A 17930-nucleotide genomic window follows, 5' to 3' on the forward strand; every position below is an offset into this window, starting at 1 on the left:
TATATGTTTGCTGACTTTTACTTTCTGAACTCCCTCTGACCCAATCCAGTGGTTGGTTCAATGTGCTGAGTCGGGTCCACAGCGCCAGCCCGGAGCAGCTCCTGGATATGCACCATGAACAAGCCAACCCCAAGAATGCAGTGGTGAGTCCTGCTTCACCTCACTCCTGCCTGGGCCCCAGCCTCAAGTCAAACGTTTTCAGCCTTTATAAAGAGACGTGTAACTGAATCAGCTAAAGTATGATGGTCCAGATTTGGATCATACGGTTATTTAAACTGAAGAAGCAAAACACACATACTGGTTTATTATTGTCCATTTGTATGCAATAAAATATTGCAGTAGTATTTGCAGATTTAGAAATGAAATGACCAGTAACAGGAAAACCAAATAATGGAAAGAGAAAGATTAAAGCCACATAACATAGAAATATGATTAGAAATATGCACAGTATGACTAACACACTGTTATAACCCCCCATTTACTTTCCTATTAACTGCTCTAGTAAGGGGTCAGTTTGTACGAAGAGTTTGTCAGACATTTGCTTTTGTGACATGACATGTTGTAGAAACTACAAAGAACAGTTTTTACAGATTGTCAACAACTCATTTAAATGTCCCCCCCTTTTTTTCTCTCCAGGGCACACTAGATGTGGGCTTGATTGATTCTGTTTGTGCATCAGACAACCCGGACAGGTAAAGAATGATGATAAAACTAAAGAATATATATTCATACTGCAGTCTTAGTGGTACTGCAGCATGTACATAATATATAGGAATAACAACACTTGTGTGTTCATGTGTTCTGTTTTACAGACCAAACTCGTTTGTGATTATCACGGCTAACCGGGTGATCCACTGCAACACAGACACCGCTGAGGAGATGCACCACTGGATTGGCCTGCTGCAGAAATCAAAGGGAGATCTCAGGGTTGATGGACAGGAGTTCTTAGTCAGAGGTCAGTCAGTTGAGACACACTCTGGATTTTCACGATGTGAGAGTTGATTCTTGTACACAGGCAGTAGGTGCTTCTGTTTAGCTGATAAAGTTCTGCACTTAAAAAACAAAATGTTATGGATTAGTTAAAGTTTACATTAAAAAAAGATTTACAACAAGGTTTATCTTCCCTCAGGCTGGCTACATAAAGAGATGAAGTCAGGAGCGAAAAGCTCTTCTCTGAAGCTGAAGAAGCGCTGGTTTGTTCTCACCACAACCTCTCTGGACTATTACAAGTCGTCAGAGCGCAGCGCCTCCAAACTGGGAACTCTGGTGCTCAACAGTCTCTGCTCTGTTGTGCAGCCGGACGAGAAAGTCTTCAAGGACACCGGTCAGTTCATAGTCAATCAATTCAGTCATCTTTAGCGACAGCAATATACTTATGAGTTTAAGCGTTGGTCTCCTAAAGGTATCTGATCATTTTCAGATGCGAACATGTTGTAGGGCATAATGTCATATCTACCAGAGAGTAATTAAGGTTCTCATGACTTTGTTTTCTTAACACAGGTTACTGGAATATAATAATTCATGGACGTAAACACTCTTACCGACTTTACACCAAAATGCTGAATGAAGCCATGCGGTGGGCGAATGCCATACAAGGAGCAATAGACAGCAAAGTTCCCATTGAAACGCCAACACAGCAACTCATCAGGGACATCAAGGTATTAAAGGATTATCCTGTGTGCTGCTCTCTGTTACTAATATCATGCTAATAACTGATTGTCTGACAACAAGATTAATGTGTCTCCATGATTAATAGTTTCAAAAATGTAATCCTGCTTTATATGCTCTTTAACATATTGATATTATTTTAACTCCAATTCTTTTCAGTCATGCAAACCTTTGGCAGGGACACACACTGTAGTAAAGTGAGGTACTTCTACTCACTGAGTGTGTGCCTTGATTTTTCTTGGCTTCGGCCGCTCCAACACACTTATGTTAACTTCTTTTTCTGTCACATAACAGTTTACTTTATAACAATGCTCATCACTGATATTTCTATTATCTTATTTTTCCTAAAGTTGATTAAGTGGTTAACGCCTGCCTATTTAAGATTGCTCTACTTTGTCGTGAAGTTAATTCATGACTTCTGGACTAAAGATCCCATTTTGTGTTTTTCCAGGAGAGCAGTTTGAATGTGGAGGCGGTGGAGCAGACATACTGGAGGAACCCCATCCTGCGATATACCCAGCATCCTTTGCACTCCCCTCTTTTACCTCTGCCCTATGGAGATGTCAGCATTCACTGTGAGTTCAAAAGCAACTGTTAGCAAGCTTTTCAGGACTTCTATTAATCCTGACAGAATTAAATACTCTATTTACGTTGTTTGACGATACACAGGCAAATACTTTAATCTTGAATTGTTGTTGCAATGCCACATACCTTAATAGATGCATGTACTGTATCTGTTTATGCTGTTCAAAAGCATCCTACACATTGGCAACTTTATCAATTTTTGAAGGCACTGAAATAAACATTTCAAGCAAATATTTACCATAATATTTGAAAGTTATCTAATATCATTTAAACACTAAAATGTGTGGATTAAATAAATCTGTCAAAAATAATTGTAGTGGTCTTGCTTGAATTTAAATCCTCTGTCTGTCTATCTCTCCCAGTGCAAAAGGAAAAGGGTTATACCAGCCTGCAGGATGAGGCGGTCAAGATTTTCAACTCACTGCAAGAGATGGAGGCCGTGTCAGACCCTGTGCCAATCATCCAAGGAATCCTCCAGACCTGTCAAGACTTGAGGTCTTTAAGGGATGAGGTTTACTGTCAGCTGATCAAACAAACCAATCACGTCCCGCACCCAAACAGCCTGTCCAATCGCGCCCACTGGCATCTCCTCACCTGTATGAGCTGCACCTTCCTGCCCAGCCGAGGCATTCTTCGCTACCTCAAGTTTCACCTCAAAAGGTACAGTGTGTGTCTGGTTATGCCATGATTCATAACAATCCTATAGTCAAAATTACAAAGGGTTGAAACCTCTACTTCACTGTCTTTGTGTTTTTTAAAGGATTAAGGAGCTGTTCCCCGACACAGAGATCGAAATGTTCGCCCATTTTGTTGGGGAGTCTCTGAAGAAGACCAAGAACAGGGAGTTTGTTCCCTCTCAAGAGGAAATCATGGCACTGCTTACCAGACAGGAAATGACCACCACAGTGTACTGCCATGGAGGAGGCTCCTGCAAGATCTCCATTAACTCACACACCACTGCTGGAGAGGTAATCGAGCTCTAGTCATTGCTGCATACGTTATTTTAAATGATCCTTTTGGAAGATATCATTGTGATTATCTTACACAAACTCTGATAAAGACATGTTGTTTTTAAGCATGGCTAGCGGAGGATCTTTACTTAGGCAAATAAAGGATTATGATTGATATCTTGTGTTGCTTTTTCCAGGTGGTGGAGAAGCTGATCCGAGGTCTGGCTATGGAGGACAGCAGAAACATGTTTGCACTCTTTGAACACAACAACACTATAGACAGAGCTGTGGAAAGCCGAGTACTTGTGGCTGATGTTTTAGCCAAATTTGAAAGGTATTTTAAAATGGCTATTTAACATTGCTGGTTACTTTTTATTACATATTATGTTTGATATGATTATTCAAAATCAGGCCCCTGTTACATAGGATACTTAAGCTAAGCCAAATGTAGATGTGTAAATGGCTGGTTTGTGGATTTCCCACCAGACTGGCTGGCAGTGAAGAAGCTGAGGATGAAGGCCATTGGAAACTCTATTTCAAACTTTATTGCTTCCTGGATGTGGAGAGCATGCCTAAAGAGGGAGTGGAGTTTGCCTTTATGTTTGAGCAGGTGTGTTTTAATCTTCTTCATACACCTATGTCATGTTCATTCACAAGTTGGTGCTAATGATGATGCTGTTCTCTTCAGGCCCACGAGAGTTTAACCCGCGGCCACTTCCCCTCCCGTGAGGAGACCCTGCAGCACCTGGCCGCTCTGCGCCTGCAGTTTCTGTTCGGAGACAAAGCAAAGGTCACCTGGAACCTGGATAATGTCTACCCTGTGGGCCGCCTACGTAGCCGCATCGTCCAGTTCACCAAGGTGGGAGGAGCCTCAGGGTCAGGCCAAACTCTGGAGCGTCGGAGGACCAGCTTCCTGGATGGGACCCTGCGACGGGGGCTGAAGACGGGCTCAATGAAGAAGCAGCGCATGGAGGAGGAGCAGATGTTGGAGATGTGGATAAAGGAGGAGACGTCTGCCACCAGGGCGAGCATCGTGGAGAAGTGGTCCCGCCTCACCGGTCTGGACCAGCATCAGGCCATGCTCAAATACATGACCATCATCAAGGAGTGGCCTGGATATGGATCCACTCTGTTTGACGTTGAGGTAAGTTTTCGCAACTTTGACTTATACCAGATGTGTTAAACAAGATCAGGTTTGGCCTTAAATAACCCAAAAATGCAACTGTGCCTGAAAAGTGTTATTTGCACTTCAACATAAAGCCGAACATAAAATCAATTATTACAAGAGTAGTTTTGGGAAAAAACGCCCAATCTGAAAGGTAATATATTATTCATAAATATATCAGTCAAGACAGACAGATAAGTCCAACTAGTCCTTTATTTGGTATAAAAACACTTTTGGGATCACGATAAGGGCACATTTATTAAATGTTCAGGACATTATTGCATTCAGGCCTTGATACTGATCCAGCAGATCAGATCAATGTTTAATTACTTATCAGCCCACTGCACACAGTGTTTTAAGTATATATCTCCCTATGTGTGTGTCTTTCTAGTGCAAAGAAGGAGGCTTCCCTCATGACCTCTGGTTGAGTGTGAGTGCTGAAAATGTGTCTGTCTTCAAGAGAGGAGAGCCCAAGCCTCTCGAGACTACCCATATGAGCACATTGTTTTCTTTGGCGCTCCGCAGCCATGCACCTACAAAATCACCGTGGATGAGAGAGAAATGCTGTTTGAAACACCACAGGTACGTCATATTTCCCAAAGATAATAGATTGTGTATGTTTGAGTGAACAATATTTCAGACTTTGCTTATTTTCTCCGATTTTGTCTTTCGTCTGTACAGGTGGGAGAGATCACAAAGATCATGAAAGCCTACATAAACATGATTGTGAAGAAGCGCTGCAGCGTGAAGTCTGTGTCCAGTTATGGAACTAACTGGATCAGGTGATTGACTTGACAGGATTCAAACTGTACTCAGATAAAGTAGAGAGAAGAGGAGGGGGATGATACCATGAGAAAAAATCCCCTCAATAGAGATTGTTTTTTCATATTGTGTTTTGACTGACTACGTGGCAACACAGCAAAACTCCATCCACAGAGATTCATTTCCACAAAGTTTCAAAAAAGGCTCTTGTGCTTGTGGCAACATTAAAGCTAAGCACCATTTTAAGCTTTACAGTCGTCTCGTGTTGCTCACAATCATGCAGTCTGCAAACATGATACTCCCTCTCATTCGTTACACTGGTCATTTCTCACCTCTTGAAATGTATTTGTTGTGTCTTTTTATGGATTCAAAAGAAAAAAAATCCAAAAGACCCTAATCCTTTGTCTCACGTTTCCCAACATATATTTATTCGACTTCTTAATTAGGACTTATTTATTTCCAAACGTGTACATTTTCTTTAAACATAAATCCAGACTAGATAAAAGAATGTGTCCCAGTGGCAGACTGACTGTTGTCCTCTCAGATTTTGCGCCCAATTGTAATGAATGTTCTCCTAAATGGAGAGTCCCTCAGGTTATTGTGGTGTATAACTGTTGGGAGATTATCTCCCTTGCCTTATTTAAGTTTTCATTATTATTCTGGACTGAAGGATTGAGTGCAGTTTCAGAGTTTCAGGAATGGAATATACATTTTGTTGAATATCTTGGTCAGTTGTAGTTATGGCTTTCACCGCTGCATGTGCTACAAAAGCACATCCCTAATTAAATACAAAAAAAGAAGGAAGTTCTACATGAACCACTGCATCAGTGGAGATGCAATATCTATAACCACTGCAGTCTAGTATTTTGTCATAGGACACAATAACTAAAATAAGTAAAACTATTTTGCGCTTCTCTCCTAGAAAAAGTACTTTGTGTATATTGTGTGCTGACTTTAGAGTAAGTTGCTGAAATTGATGTTCCAGGATGTGTTTTTAGAAACAAGTAGGATATTGCTTGTTGAGTATGTCTGTGTCTAACTATTGTTTAACTGTGTTTTTTCAGTGATGTCAAAGGCCATGTGTGGGTGGGTGTATTTATTTATGGAAGTATCAATGGATTGGGAGTAAGGTTATTGGCATGCTGGAAATGTATTGAGGCAGTCTTCCTAGTACATTATGAGATGAAGAAATGTAGATTCAAACTATTTAGTCATAACTATTAATTTCCTTCATTTTGTGCCCTGTTTCTGATATTTTGTCAACTTAAGAAAACCTGTGTGTGTTGCCCTAGACACCAAACATGCTCAATTCCGTCTGTTAATCTTATAGGATATTTTCTCTATTCCAAGCAAATGAACACAAAGAAATGCCTATGCCAGTCAACTTACATTATAGTTCATGATAAGAGAATGATCCAAACATTACAAGCTTAGTATTTACCTCACAATGCATTACCGTCTTCCGTTGTTCTCCAATCGTACTCACTTAGGAGATCTGGTCAGCTGCCGGCGGCCACACCAGAGACTGATCTTGCCATTGACGATGACTGTTTTTCTGCGATTTCTGATTGTTTTGAAGAAGAAAAATCAGAAAAATGTTTTATATCAGAATTTAAAGATGCTTTAATAAATTATTGTATTTGAAAAAAAGTGCTTTTTGTTTGTTATTGTCTTGTTGTCAAATTAACTGAAATGGTTCCATTTGTGTTTGAATGTGATTGTATTTAAATGTTTCAGTCAGCCAAGTCTTTAATTGTTTTGCTCTCTTTGACAAGGGGACGGTCTGAACCATATGACCTGAATGAAGCATAGAACTTTAGCACAGGTTTCTGCAAATAAGCAATAATCTTATTGACTTTACTGGATAATCACTCTGTGAAGAACTCTATTATACTCAAATGAAAACTAATTCAGAATAATGTATTTTTGTTTTTTTTATAGCTATTGATGCATTTACGGTGTTAGTAACTCTAATGTTTTAGTTGTTGAATTTGAGGATAATTATATTGTACTTCAAATGCTGCTATGTAGCTCTGTGAATGTTCCCCTGGTGATCAATTACAAGAGTATTATTATTAGCAATAGTGGTAGTGGTAGTCGCAGTATTATTATTAATATAAATATGCAAGGGATAAATGTAATGATCTATTATAAAGCTCAACGGCCTCTTGTTGATATCTCAAAACGTGTCTCGGTCTATCATCAAGTGTGTTTTACCAGACGAGGGCTTTTATTTTGAAAATTCTCCTCAGAGGTTTGCCCCTCTCGCTTAAACATATTTTGTTAATTTAGTAAGTTAATCGCAAGGAAAACAAAAAAAAACATTGCAGTTGATTTTCTGTTCACTAGTTTTAAAAAAGAAAAACAATTCAAACCAAGGCAAGATATTTATTTACGGTAAGATGTTTGCAGCTGTTTCATGAGACGAGCGTCAGGCGTTGATGACGTCAGAGTTGGCCCACCCTCCGGACTGAGAGGTTAGTGTTGCTGTTGTCCCTTGCAGTCTGCAGCTCCCACTCGCTTCACAATGTCGGGAGTTCACACTGCATCAGCCTTTGTTTTTGCCTTGATTTTCTACGGTGTTTTTATAACCACGGAGGCGCAGACTTCGACTCCTTCTCCAGGCACCAGTAAGTGTATTTAGTTTTATTTTAGACTGAGCTGTTGTGCTTTGTTAATACAGTAACAGTTAGGTCAGGAGGTGGTCACATGATAACAAAAAAAATGGATTATGAGCAAAGATTATCCTCTTAATTCATTGTGATCCTTCCAAACAAACTTTAACTAAGTATATCTTATTGTGAATGTGTGTCACTGTAAACTCTGTTGATGATTTGTCCTCGTGGCCAGAAATGTTAACATCTTTAAGATTGTATTTCATTACTTGAGGCCATTTCTTCAACTGCTTGAACTCACACCGTAAAAGGAAGGTCAATAAGCCCTATAACTTACAACATAACAATCTGTAACTGTCTCTGTTTCAGTTCCTTGTGCCTTGAGATCCAACACCAGTTGTAAAGAATGTCTGGAGAATGTAACAGTAAGTCTGTTAAACTCCAGCCAAACACAGATAGTAACTTTCTTCAGTGTCGTTAGTGGTGTAATACTATGAATACCAACAATATGATACTAAGCACAGTGTTTGTTGCTGTTTTTGTACAGTGTTTGTGGTGCACACCAACCAAACAATGCTTGGACTACCCAGTGAGGAACATCTTGCCCCCCAGCACTGTGTGTCCATTGAATGATGCACGATGGGGGTTGTGTTGGGGTAAGACTCCCTACGTTTACATTTCACATTTAAATGTAAAAAAAGACTCTGTAAACCCAAGGCCTCAAATCACCATTAATTCCAACCTGATTTGGCGATGTCCTTAAATTCGCAATATCAATTTATTGTTTGGGTCCTTTTTCAAAATAGAAATTACAAACATTGTTTTATTTTTTACATGATAGTAAAATCAATGGTCAACAGGCAATTTGAAGACCTCAATTAATGCTTCAGAAATATGTGATGAGCATTTAGGAATATTTTATGACCTTTTAGAAGTCATACAATTCATCAATCAATAAACATAATAATCAGCAAGATAATCAATAATGAAAATAATTACAGACGTAGTATATGACATATACATGTCAGATAAATAACATCTTTTTTTCTATTAGTCATAAAATGTATGCGACTAGTTTAGTACTTTTAGATAATAAAGATTGAAGGATTATAGTGCTCATCCTCCACAGAAGAACCTACACCCACTATTAAATGGCTTCAATGTTCTGATCTACTAAGAGCCCAACTGCTTTTATCCAAACTGAGCTGTAATGTCTATTGTGTAATATGATGCATTGAGTCATATTCAGTGCTTCCTTTGTCACTGTGTATCTGCCTTTACAGTAAACTTCCAGATTTTGATCATCACCATGTCAGTGGTGGGAGGCGTCTTCATTATCGGCATTCTGGTTTGCTGCTTCTGCTGCTGCAAGTGTGAAAGAATTGGGTAAGCATTAAGTCATGTGATGTGCTGGCTCTGAAATCTGGTTTAACATGGCAGGAGGAGGACGGGGAACACAATGGGTTGTTTTACTGCGAGGCCAGGCTGATACCGCCGTCTCCAAAAGTCTGCCAGAATTTGTAGCTGCAGCTTAGTTTTGGGGAAAAAAACATTAATCTTTCTATTTAGAAGTGGTCTAGCCTCTTGGTAATCTAATAATGGCTTTTGGATGATGAGGAGACGGATATACATTTGAAATATTAGACTATCTGTTGCATGCTGCATTATGTGCTGTATTAGGCTGAATGCGAAGCACATCAGACTCACTATTGTCATTTATTTCGCAATGCATATATATATATGTATAATCACATATTCTTTTATTGTAGGAACAAGAAAGAAGACGCAAAGATGGAGCGACAAACCCGTGCAAGAAAGAACCGTCAAAAAGCAAAGTAAATGGCTATGAGGAGGGGATTTTAAAAAAGATAAAGAAGCCCTTATTGCTGGTACTGTCATTATAAATATAACAATAGAACTAACATAACAGTGAGTCTCCTACACTACATTTTGTTGACTGTCCACAACATTATGTTGATAAATAAACATTAATTAGGAAATCTAAAGAAAATAATAATTTTTCTAAGTGGCAGATGTATACAATGTGAAATAGGGTTTTTGGTATAAACTTAAGCGCTCTACAGCAGTACTTTGTTTGATCCTCAGTGAGAATTCAAACAGTCTAGATGTGAGGGCATCCACTGTTCTCTGTTGTCCAACAACTTGTCTTTGTTTCTTTCCCTACAGGACAACAGAGATGCAGATGAGACATGACGAGATCAGGCAAAAATATGGTGAGACTATTTTCTTGTTTGAGTGGGTAATAAATGTACTTTTTGAATATCAAAAAAAATATGTCTTTCTTTACATGCTCAATAATGAAATAGTTGCAGAATTAATGTATAATGGGATACAATCAAATAGACAAAATAAGCTAAAGATATAAACATGTGGGCCGATAAAACAAGAAAACATTAAAGTCTCACAAATCAGGAGAAAGAAGTTTTTTAAAAAACCAATACATGTAGTTCAGTAGCTCCATCTATTGGATAGAAATGATACTGCATAAACGCTGTACATTTATTTACCGCATTTTAATTAAAATTATTTTTGGGGAGAACAAGACATTTAGAAATATGTTTGCTTTTACAAAATTTGAATTGCATCCAACTTTCAAAACACTTACAATAAAGTGCTATGCTGGAAGCCATAAAATGAGTTATATGAATTGTTCTCTGTTGTTATTTTTAGGTATTGCAAAGGAAAACCCATACGCCCGTATGGACGATCATTAAGAAGAATCTCAGCGATGACTCCTCCACATAAATCCTTAAGTTGATCTTATTGATGCCAGTAACATTAAGATACACAAAACTATGATGATCTGATTTCATTTCAGTGTTTGTCAAAAAATGTCACCAAGATGTCCTGAAATTATTTTGACTAAGTGTTCACCGTTTCCTTCACCTAACATTTCATATTCTATGCACATTGTGTTCTGCTGTTATACCAGGGTAATATTTCTTATGTCTTATTTTTTTTCATAAGGATTGTATGAGCATCTGTTCAGTTCAAAACCTATTGTCCAACAAGCTATACAACATCACTGTGTTATTTTGCATATAATGCATAAAATGCCATATTATTAGTTTTTTTACAACTCAAGAGCAAGTGTGGTGCTTCATAAATAATAGCAATTTAATGTTCATACTATTGTTATAATACACACTACTTTACTGATCAGTACTGAAAGAACAACATTTATTTTTATAAAAAATGGTATAACATGTGACTTAATGGACTAAAGAAATGTGTTTTCTTGAACTACATGTGAGTGATTTGATTATTGTGCAGCATTTGTTTTCAACCAATTGTGATAATTTAAAAAATAAATACATTTTTTTGTGACTTTCAATTTCCATCATTTAAACATTTCATAATTTCCCTGATACACCTTACACAAACACTTTTACAGAAACATTAGGGCTCAAAAGAAACTGTTCAGTACTGACAAAGAATGGAACTATTAAACCCAGTGGAAAGTAATTTCATCTGCGTGCTTTCATCTCACCCTCTTACTTCAGCAAGGATACAAATAATCTGCAAGTTTTTCTCTTTCTTTTCATGCACGTTGCAGTTCCTGAGAACAATTTGCTCATATTTGTTTTTTGTGTTTGGTTTCTGAATCCCAATGCAAAAAAAGGGTATTTTATTTCTTTTTTTAACTATTAGGATCTTTGGTCAAATGCAGAAGGGCGCTTTTGTTATCCCTATCTCGCGGGAACGCGGATATTAGATTGCACGCTCACGTATACTCGCTCACGAATGAACGTCGAACATGTGACCTCTATTTGTCGAATTACATTTCAAATCAGTACGCGCGCGCACCTGATCTAAACGAAAGAGCCGGAGGTGCTGATAGCCCGCAATTAACAGACTGCTTCTGCGTTAAAAATAAACATCCGTTAAAACAGCACAATGTCTGAAGAGCAACCAAAGGTCAGTAACATTTCTCTGTTTCTTCGAAGGAACGTCTTGCTCATGTTTGCTGTTGGCTGCTTGTGGTGCCAGTTGCAAGTTACCGTTAGCTAATTCAGCTAAGCTAATGCTAGCTGCTTTCAGGCTACAGACTCCGCATTTGAGCGGGTCGACGGTGAAAACAAAGGTTGACCAAATAGCGGATCTTTTGGCGAACACCGCTCCGTTTGCGCTCTCCCATCAGTATTAACATCCGCCATTGCTAGCTAACGCGTCTCAGTTGTTTAGTCTTAAAATTAGGTCGGTTTGTTAACGCTGGCTCCGGAGAATGCAAGTGAAATTAATGATTTGTGTTCTTCTTTTGCGCCATTGTGGCTTTCAGCGCCAGTTTGAACATGATTAGCTTGCTATGCTAACCACATGAAGAATCACGATTCAAGGTTCCAACACTTCATATACCTACAGTGTAGTTATCGCAATGAGTCCTTAGTCCAAGGCTCTTCCAACAATGCAACATACTGTATATGACACAAAGTAATACAGCAAATAAAATATTACAGAGAAGACCTAAATAGTGCAATACTATGTTGCAAGACCAGTGTGCAAGTAATGCAGGAGAATACAACTATTAACATGTCAAATACCAAACTAAGGTAAATGTTGCAACTGACCAAGTAAATGCAAACGTCTATAAACATGTAAATAGAATAATATAAACAACAACATCATGCAGAATAAATACTGCTTATTGTTGAAATAAATACATTCGTGAGATCCAACAGAAGGTGAGTGTGTGGGTTTGAGTTTAAATGATGAAGCTTGCCGCTACGACCAAGCTCTTTCAATTGAAACTTTAACCCCAGCTAAAATGAGCAAGCTGTAGAATCTACAACAGCAAACTACAATGTACACCGGCAGTTTAACGTGTAATGATGGCGGTCGGTGGCTGCTTGTAGTAACCACAAACACTTCAATGGTAGTAACGGCAGAGGTTGGAAACGAAATGATTAAGCATTGTTGTCTTCCCGAATGATTTGGGTCTGAATTACATTTTCAAACTCTTCAATGCATTCCCACATGGTGGTTTTAATGTCGTCATCGTGTTATTATGTGAGTTTAATGGGGGTTGCCGGATATTGGATAATGTCCCAATATCTCAGGTATTTTGCTAATGAGTGTTTTTTTGTTGTTGTTGTTGCAGGAGGGAGTGAAGACGGAGAATGAACACATAAACCTCAAGGTGGCTGGTCAGGATGGGTCCGTTGTACAGTTCAAAATCAAAAGGCATACCCCTCTCAGCAAACTAATGAAAGCATACTGCGACAGACAGGTACAGTTATTTTGAAAGGCTGAAACGTATACCTGTATATCCCTGCGGGTGGATTGAACCATGACTTAATAACCAACACAATGGACTTAATGAATGAGCCAACTGTTGATTATATTTTGTTTATAGCGGGTGGGTGCAATATTTCATTAAAATTCCATTTGTTTGTTTTGTCTTACAGGGACTGTCAATTCGTCAGATAAGGTTTAGGTTTGATGGACAGCCAATTAATGAAACGGACACACCCTCACAGGTTAGTAAAAGCTGGTCTTGTAGATGGACATGATTAATGAGTAAGATTAATCATTCAGTTGTGCTGCAAACTACAGACGTGTCTGGCGCAGCGTCCCTCCCTGCTGGGGTGTTACACTTACATTAGGCCTTCCAAACCAACACACCCAGCAGCTGCCTCTGACACATCAACTTGATTCTCCTGGTCAGATGCAGGACCGCCCATTGAGAAATGTAAAAATATATCCGTTTGATTATGAAACTGGCACCTAGACTGTAGGGAATTATTGGAAAACACTGGATAAGTATAGAAAATTAGAGTTTTACGACACATCTCAGTGTAAATCAATATGCTGGGCAGTCCTATTTGAAAAACAATAAATGGTATCTTGTAATTATTTAACCAATGTTAAAAAATATGTAGCTAGTAGCAAAAGCCTTTTTTGAGAGTATCACCTTCCACTGATCATGACAGATATACGCTAAACCCTGCCTATGCAAAGACGCTCTTCCATTTAGGATTGAATATTTTATATTTATCAGCTCTGTTGCCAGTGTGATACAAGAGTTTCAAAAACAAGTTAATAACGTTACTGCTAGGATAAACTCTTGCTTTACAAATCCAGTTTTATTTAACAAAAGATAAATATTAAAAACTAGAAGCCATCCCCAAAATAACATTAATATACTTGAAACGGGAATGACCGTAAGTGAAGCAGGAATAAACAACACTTAATACAACAAGATCATTGAAACAAATGTATGTTCTTTTCAGACACTGATCTTTTGTTTCCAAAAAGTATTGAGGTTTATACCAAGCTCTACTACTTGGAGACATATTAAACCTTTGCTGTAGACTAATATATATGTTTTGTTTTTACAGCTGGAGATGGAGGATGAGGACACTATTGATGTATTTCAACAACAGACAGGGGGAGTCTTTTCTTAAGTTGGACCTGGACTCTGGAAAGAATATCCACACCATTTCTCCCCCCCCCCCTCCTGATGTATTCTTTTTCTTTTTTTCACTGTGCTTGGTCAGGCTGTTCACAATATAAAAGGTTTTTCATTTGGGGCCAAATCCTATCTTTGAGATGCAGGGTAATTTGTAACATGTTTTATTCACATTAATGGATGGTTTGAAATTGTCCGGGCAGGCTCAGATCAGATATGGCTAGTAATGTTGAAATAAAACAACTGCATACTTTTGATTTTGAAATGACCTCACGCATGTCTATAAACCATAAGCTCAAATACAAGCCAAAACCCTTCTTTTTGTTTTCCTGATTGTTGTGAGCATTTAAATTCAGGGTGGCCTCAACTGTCTTTTAGTTCATGTACTTGATAGGATTGCTGTGGAGGGAAACTGCTGGATTGGAGCTTGTGGTTATTCTGTGTAAACAGGAACTAGCCGCTTTTTTTTATTTGATGTATCGATGCCCAAGACAAATGCAACTGCAGATCCATATGGATGGTTTACCTCAATAATGTCACACTCAACTCAATGGTAAATAAAGTACAGTAATCTTTCTGGACCAAAAAGCTAAATGAATATTGTTCTTTTACCAAATGGTTTGGTTAATATATAAATTGTGTACATGTAAAGCATTACTTTCTCTAACAGTGGTCTTTGTTGTCACACAGCAACAGAACAGTTCTTTCGATGTGTACATTGATTTCTTTCTTCGATCACCTATTCAGGACTTTTAAATAAAAATAATTCAACTTTGTCAGTCCAGAAACTGCATGTCTCATCTACTGATATATATTTCAGTTAATGTATATTCATGCAGGCAATACTTTACTGCCAATTTCAATATGTTTTTCAAAAATCTATCTGAACAGTTGCTTAGTTGGTTGGACTCGTGTATTGGTAGAAATATGTCCACTTTTGATTTTTAAATTCCCACTTAGATTTGCAGGGTGACATTGACATATTACCCCCCCCCACTCTTTCTTTTGATTTGTACATTGTTTGTTTTCCCTATACTGTATACAATAAATATAGTTTGATACTCAGTCTTTTGCATTATGTGTTTGCGTGGACCTGCTGTAATATTAATAGTTTATTTATACTGCACCACGCAATGCAGGGCAAATCTTTTGAAGCGTCCATATATTGGGTGTAAATAAACATCAATCTCTTGAAGGGCTGACTGAGACCAGATATAGTCTGGAACAGTTTCTTTCAGCAAGCCAATTATTATATGATTTGTTTATCTTGGAAAACGTTTTGTTTCTAAGACTGCGGTCTTACCAAGAGTATGCAATACACTCTACATACATTAGAGGGCATTGTTGCTCTTAGGAATAACAGGATCACTACTTCCTCTGCTAAATCTGCATCTCTACTTCATCACTAAAGTCTCCAGACCTTAATTTAAGAAACAAAGACGCATTTGTTGCTCCACTCCAGCCTTTTGAGGGTCATAACTCTATGAGTCTTCTCTTAAGAGAACTTAATTTCACAGATGTTAACTCAACTGAGCAGCCAAATGAACTCCCTGTGAGCCTCCTCACACAGAGCTCTGATTGTGCTGTCTTTATTTCTGGCATCTCCTTGCATTTTATATTTCCTTGTGGATATATCTGGAGTCTCATATTTCCCTAGACGTGTTAGAAATGCAGCTGCAAGGTGCCCCCTCAGTCCATACATTCAAAAACCTCATGAGTCTGTAAATGCTTCATACATTTAAACAGATATTAACTGTACAGGCCAGATTTAATGTCAATGAATAACACGTTTTTGTTGCTGTGAGTCACAATCAGCTGTGGTTAGCTGGCTTGTAAGGCAGCACATACCCTCAATTGTTTTTTCACTGCAGTTAATAAGGAGACGCTCTCTATTATTGTTGTTTTAAAGCACATTCATTGTCTATCTTAAGTCATGCACTGCTCTCAGTGAACAGTGAGGTCTATTTGTTATAATTGTGACAAGATAATTGGTGTTTTAACCACACATCATTCACACAGACTGGAATTATGAGAAACAAGTGTATTACATGAGATTGTGTTGACAAGAAAACCTTACACAAACGTCTGTGTAAGAAACACATAACTACATCAGAACTTATAATATGCCATGTAATATTCTAGCACATTTATAAACATTACACATTAAGATGACATCATGTATGGGAAAAAAATCGTTGAAAGTTTTAATCAATTGAACCTAACATTTATTATTGTATGATATCTGTTTTCATTAAAGCTAAAATGCTTGATGTTGGTTTACAAACTCTTCCCATCCAAACATTTGTTGGGATAAGTTCTAATCTTTAAGCTTCTTCCTTCATGCTGAGTTTGAACGAACACCATAATGAGCAGCATCCTCTGAGTAAATATAACCCAGTAAGTGCATACACATGTCGAAACATCACATACATCATACAACACAAGGGGAGGAGTCTGAGCAAACAAGTTTAACTTGGGACACGTAATTCTTGTATGAGGTCAGTCAACCGTGTTTTGCATCCCCCATGTGTCCAGCCTGCAAGCTCAGATGTGACACCCTCCCCCGTTGAATCAGTCCAGCAGCCTGAATAAAACCACTGTGCATCTGGAGAACCTCTGGATCGGCTTCAGAGCGCTATATGCTGATGTCATCCTTTTGTGCGTAATGTGGTCCCCACCCTGCCAGCAGATCAGATTTCATCCCAGCGCATGTTGAGATCTTAAAGGGAGTGAAAGGGAGTCAGTTTTGTCATCATAAAATTGTTGTCATGCTATAATTTGAGAGTTTTTACATCGACAAGGAAAATGAGTGATGTCCTAGAGAGTCACTTGATAAATATTAATTTGATAACTTTGACTAATGGTGTTTTATGGTATAGTTAATATACTTTTTTACAGTAGACTTTTAAACGTCACTGTGTTTTGTGAAAAGGACCAAAGATTCAATACCTCCAGTTATAGAATACAAATCTAGAAAATAGATTGTAAATAATGCTAAATAAATTGTCAGAGAATTCACATCAGAACACATGTGTAACCAATAATGATCATAATTGCTTCATTACAATCAGGTGTGCTAGTTCTAGGGTCTTGATAATGTGCACATTAACTGAATGCCACAGCTTACTGGGACATTACATTCATGTTGTGAGTCACATCTGTAATGTTCTGCCATGGCAAAGTCAAAGTGTTTATTGTGGAAAAGATATAAGTGTATATTTATTGTCATCCGTCTATATAAAGTTCAGTTTAGTACAAAACATGGAGCAATACATGTGGTTTCCCTGGTCCCCAGTAAAACACATAGGATCCCAAAAAACAATGTTTAAGAATAGTTACAGTGTATAAGGCAAGATATAAAGAATTTGTGTAGTAATAGAACATCACAAATAAGTGGGTAAATAAATGTAAAGTAATAAAATAACCAGTAAGTTATATATTCCCTAGGGATAGGGCTAGAGTATCCACTTCACAAGCTACTAAAATTAAGTTGATGTAAGTTCGGGCTACTTGTTGTTTTCTTAACTGCAACAAATGTAACCCTTAAACAGGATTTAAAATACCTTGACTAAAAGCCCATAAAGTACATCAAGAGTAAATAATGAATTCCCTCTAAAGAGCCCCTGTAACTATCCTGGGGGGACCAAAGTTCTCTCACAATGGACTCGAAGTACCACAATGCAACACAAAAAATATCATCTCCTTAGCGACGGCTTTGGGAACTACGCCCCGAGAAGAAGTGGGAGGCTTGCCCC

The 17930-nt window shown here is 38.1% G+C and overlaps 3 protein-coding genes across 4 annotated transcripts in view; all 3 read left to right on the forward strand.

Moving 5' to 3' along the window:
• The window catches only part of myo10l3 (myosin X, like 3), a 50617-nt gene extending 43843 nt beyond the window's left edge, over positions 1 to 6774 (forward strand). Inside the window, 14 exon segments of the mRNA XM_063888279.1 lie at positions 50 to 143; positions 637 to 692; positions 813 to 955; positions 1130 to 1324; positions 1501 to 1658; positions 2120 to 2243; positions 2616 to 2913; positions 3014 to 3221; positions 3401 to 3537; positions 3690 to 3813; positions 3892 to 4347; positions 4760 to 4853; positions 4856 to 4950; positions 5050 to 6774. Coding sequence (XP_063744349.1) covers positions 50 to 143; positions 637 to 692; positions 813 to 955; positions 1130 to 1324; positions 1501 to 1658; positions 2120 to 2243; positions 2616 to 2913; positions 3014 to 3221; positions 3401 to 3537; positions 3690 to 3813; positions 3892 to 4347; positions 4760 to 4853; positions 4856 to 4950; positions 5050 to 5154 — 2287 coding nt within the window. The 3' untranslated portion in view covers positions 5155 to 6774.
• A 786-nt stretch (positions 6775 to 7560) lies between these two features.
• pttg1ipb (PTTG1 interacting protein b) lies at positions 7561 to 11100 on the forward strand. Of its 2 annotated transcripts, none has more exons than XR_010166072.1 (7): positions 7561 to 7760; positions 8115 to 8170; positions 8293 to 8401; positions 9029 to 9131; positions 9515 to 9634; positions 9933 to 9979; positions 10437 to 11100. XR_010166072.1 is itself a non-coding variant. In XM_063886946.1 (7 exons), exons 1-7 carry the CDS (start codon positions 7658 to 7660, stop codon positions 10478 to 10480), a joined length of 528 nt encoding a protein of 175 aa, XP_063743016.1. In that variant the 5' UTR covers positions 7561 to 7657; the 3' UTR covers positions 10481 to 11100. The 2 variants fall into 2 exon arrangements, 1 of the variants encoding a protein (XP_063743016.1); XM_063886946.1 differs by having other exon boundaries at positions 9515 to 9580.
• A 425-nt stretch (positions 11101 to 11525) lies between these two features.
• Positions 11526 to 15240, forward strand: sumo3b (small ubiquitin like modifier 3b). The gene is made up of 4 exons (XM_063887848.1): positions 11526 to 11684; positions 12865 to 12993; positions 13172 to 13243; positions 14105 to 15240. Exons 1-4 carry the CDS (start codon positions 11664 to 11666, stop codon positions 14168 to 14170), a joined length of 288 nt encoding a protein of 95 aa, XP_063743918.1. The 5' UTR covers positions 11526 to 11663; the 3' UTR covers positions 14171 to 15240.
• Positions 15241 to 17930: the final 2690 nt, after the last annotated feature.

The sequence above is a fragment of the Eleginops maclovinus genome, chromosome 7 (genome assembly GCF_036324505.1).
Source record: "Eleginops maclovinus isolate JMC-PN-2008 ecotype Puerto Natales chromosome 7, JC_Emac_rtc_rv5, whole genome shotgun sequence".
Classification (NCBI taxonomy): Eukaryota; Metazoa; Chordata; class Actinopteri; order Perciformes; family Eleginopidae; genus Eleginops; species Eleginops maclovinus.

Excerpts from the sequence above, each read along its gene's own strand:
- pttg1ipb (XM_063886946.1), top strand. The coding sequence starts at position 7,658 with ATGTCGGGAGTTCACACTGCATCAGCCTTTGTTTTTGCCTTGATTTTC. Across the intron at positions 9,132-9,514 it reads TGCAAGTGTGAAAGAATTGG|GAACAAGAAAGAAGACGCAA; the intron begins GTAAGCATTAAG and ends CTTTTATTGTAG. Across the intron at positions 9,980-10,436 it reads CGAGATCAGGCAAAAATATG|GTATTGCAAAGGAAAACCCA; the intron begins GTGAGACTATTT and ends TGTTATTTTTAG.
- sumo3b (XM_063887848.1), top strand. The coding sequence starts at position 11,664 with ATGTCTGAAGAGCAACCAAAG. Across the intron at positions 11,685-12,864 it reads TGTCTGAAGAGCAACCAAAG|GAGGGAGTGAAGACGGAGAA; the intron begins GTCAGTAACATT and ends TTGTTGTTGCAG. Across the intron at positions 13,244-14,104 it reads AAACGGACACACCCTCACAG|CTGGAGATGGAGGATGAGGA; the intron begins GTTAGTAAAAGC and ends TTGTTTTTACAG.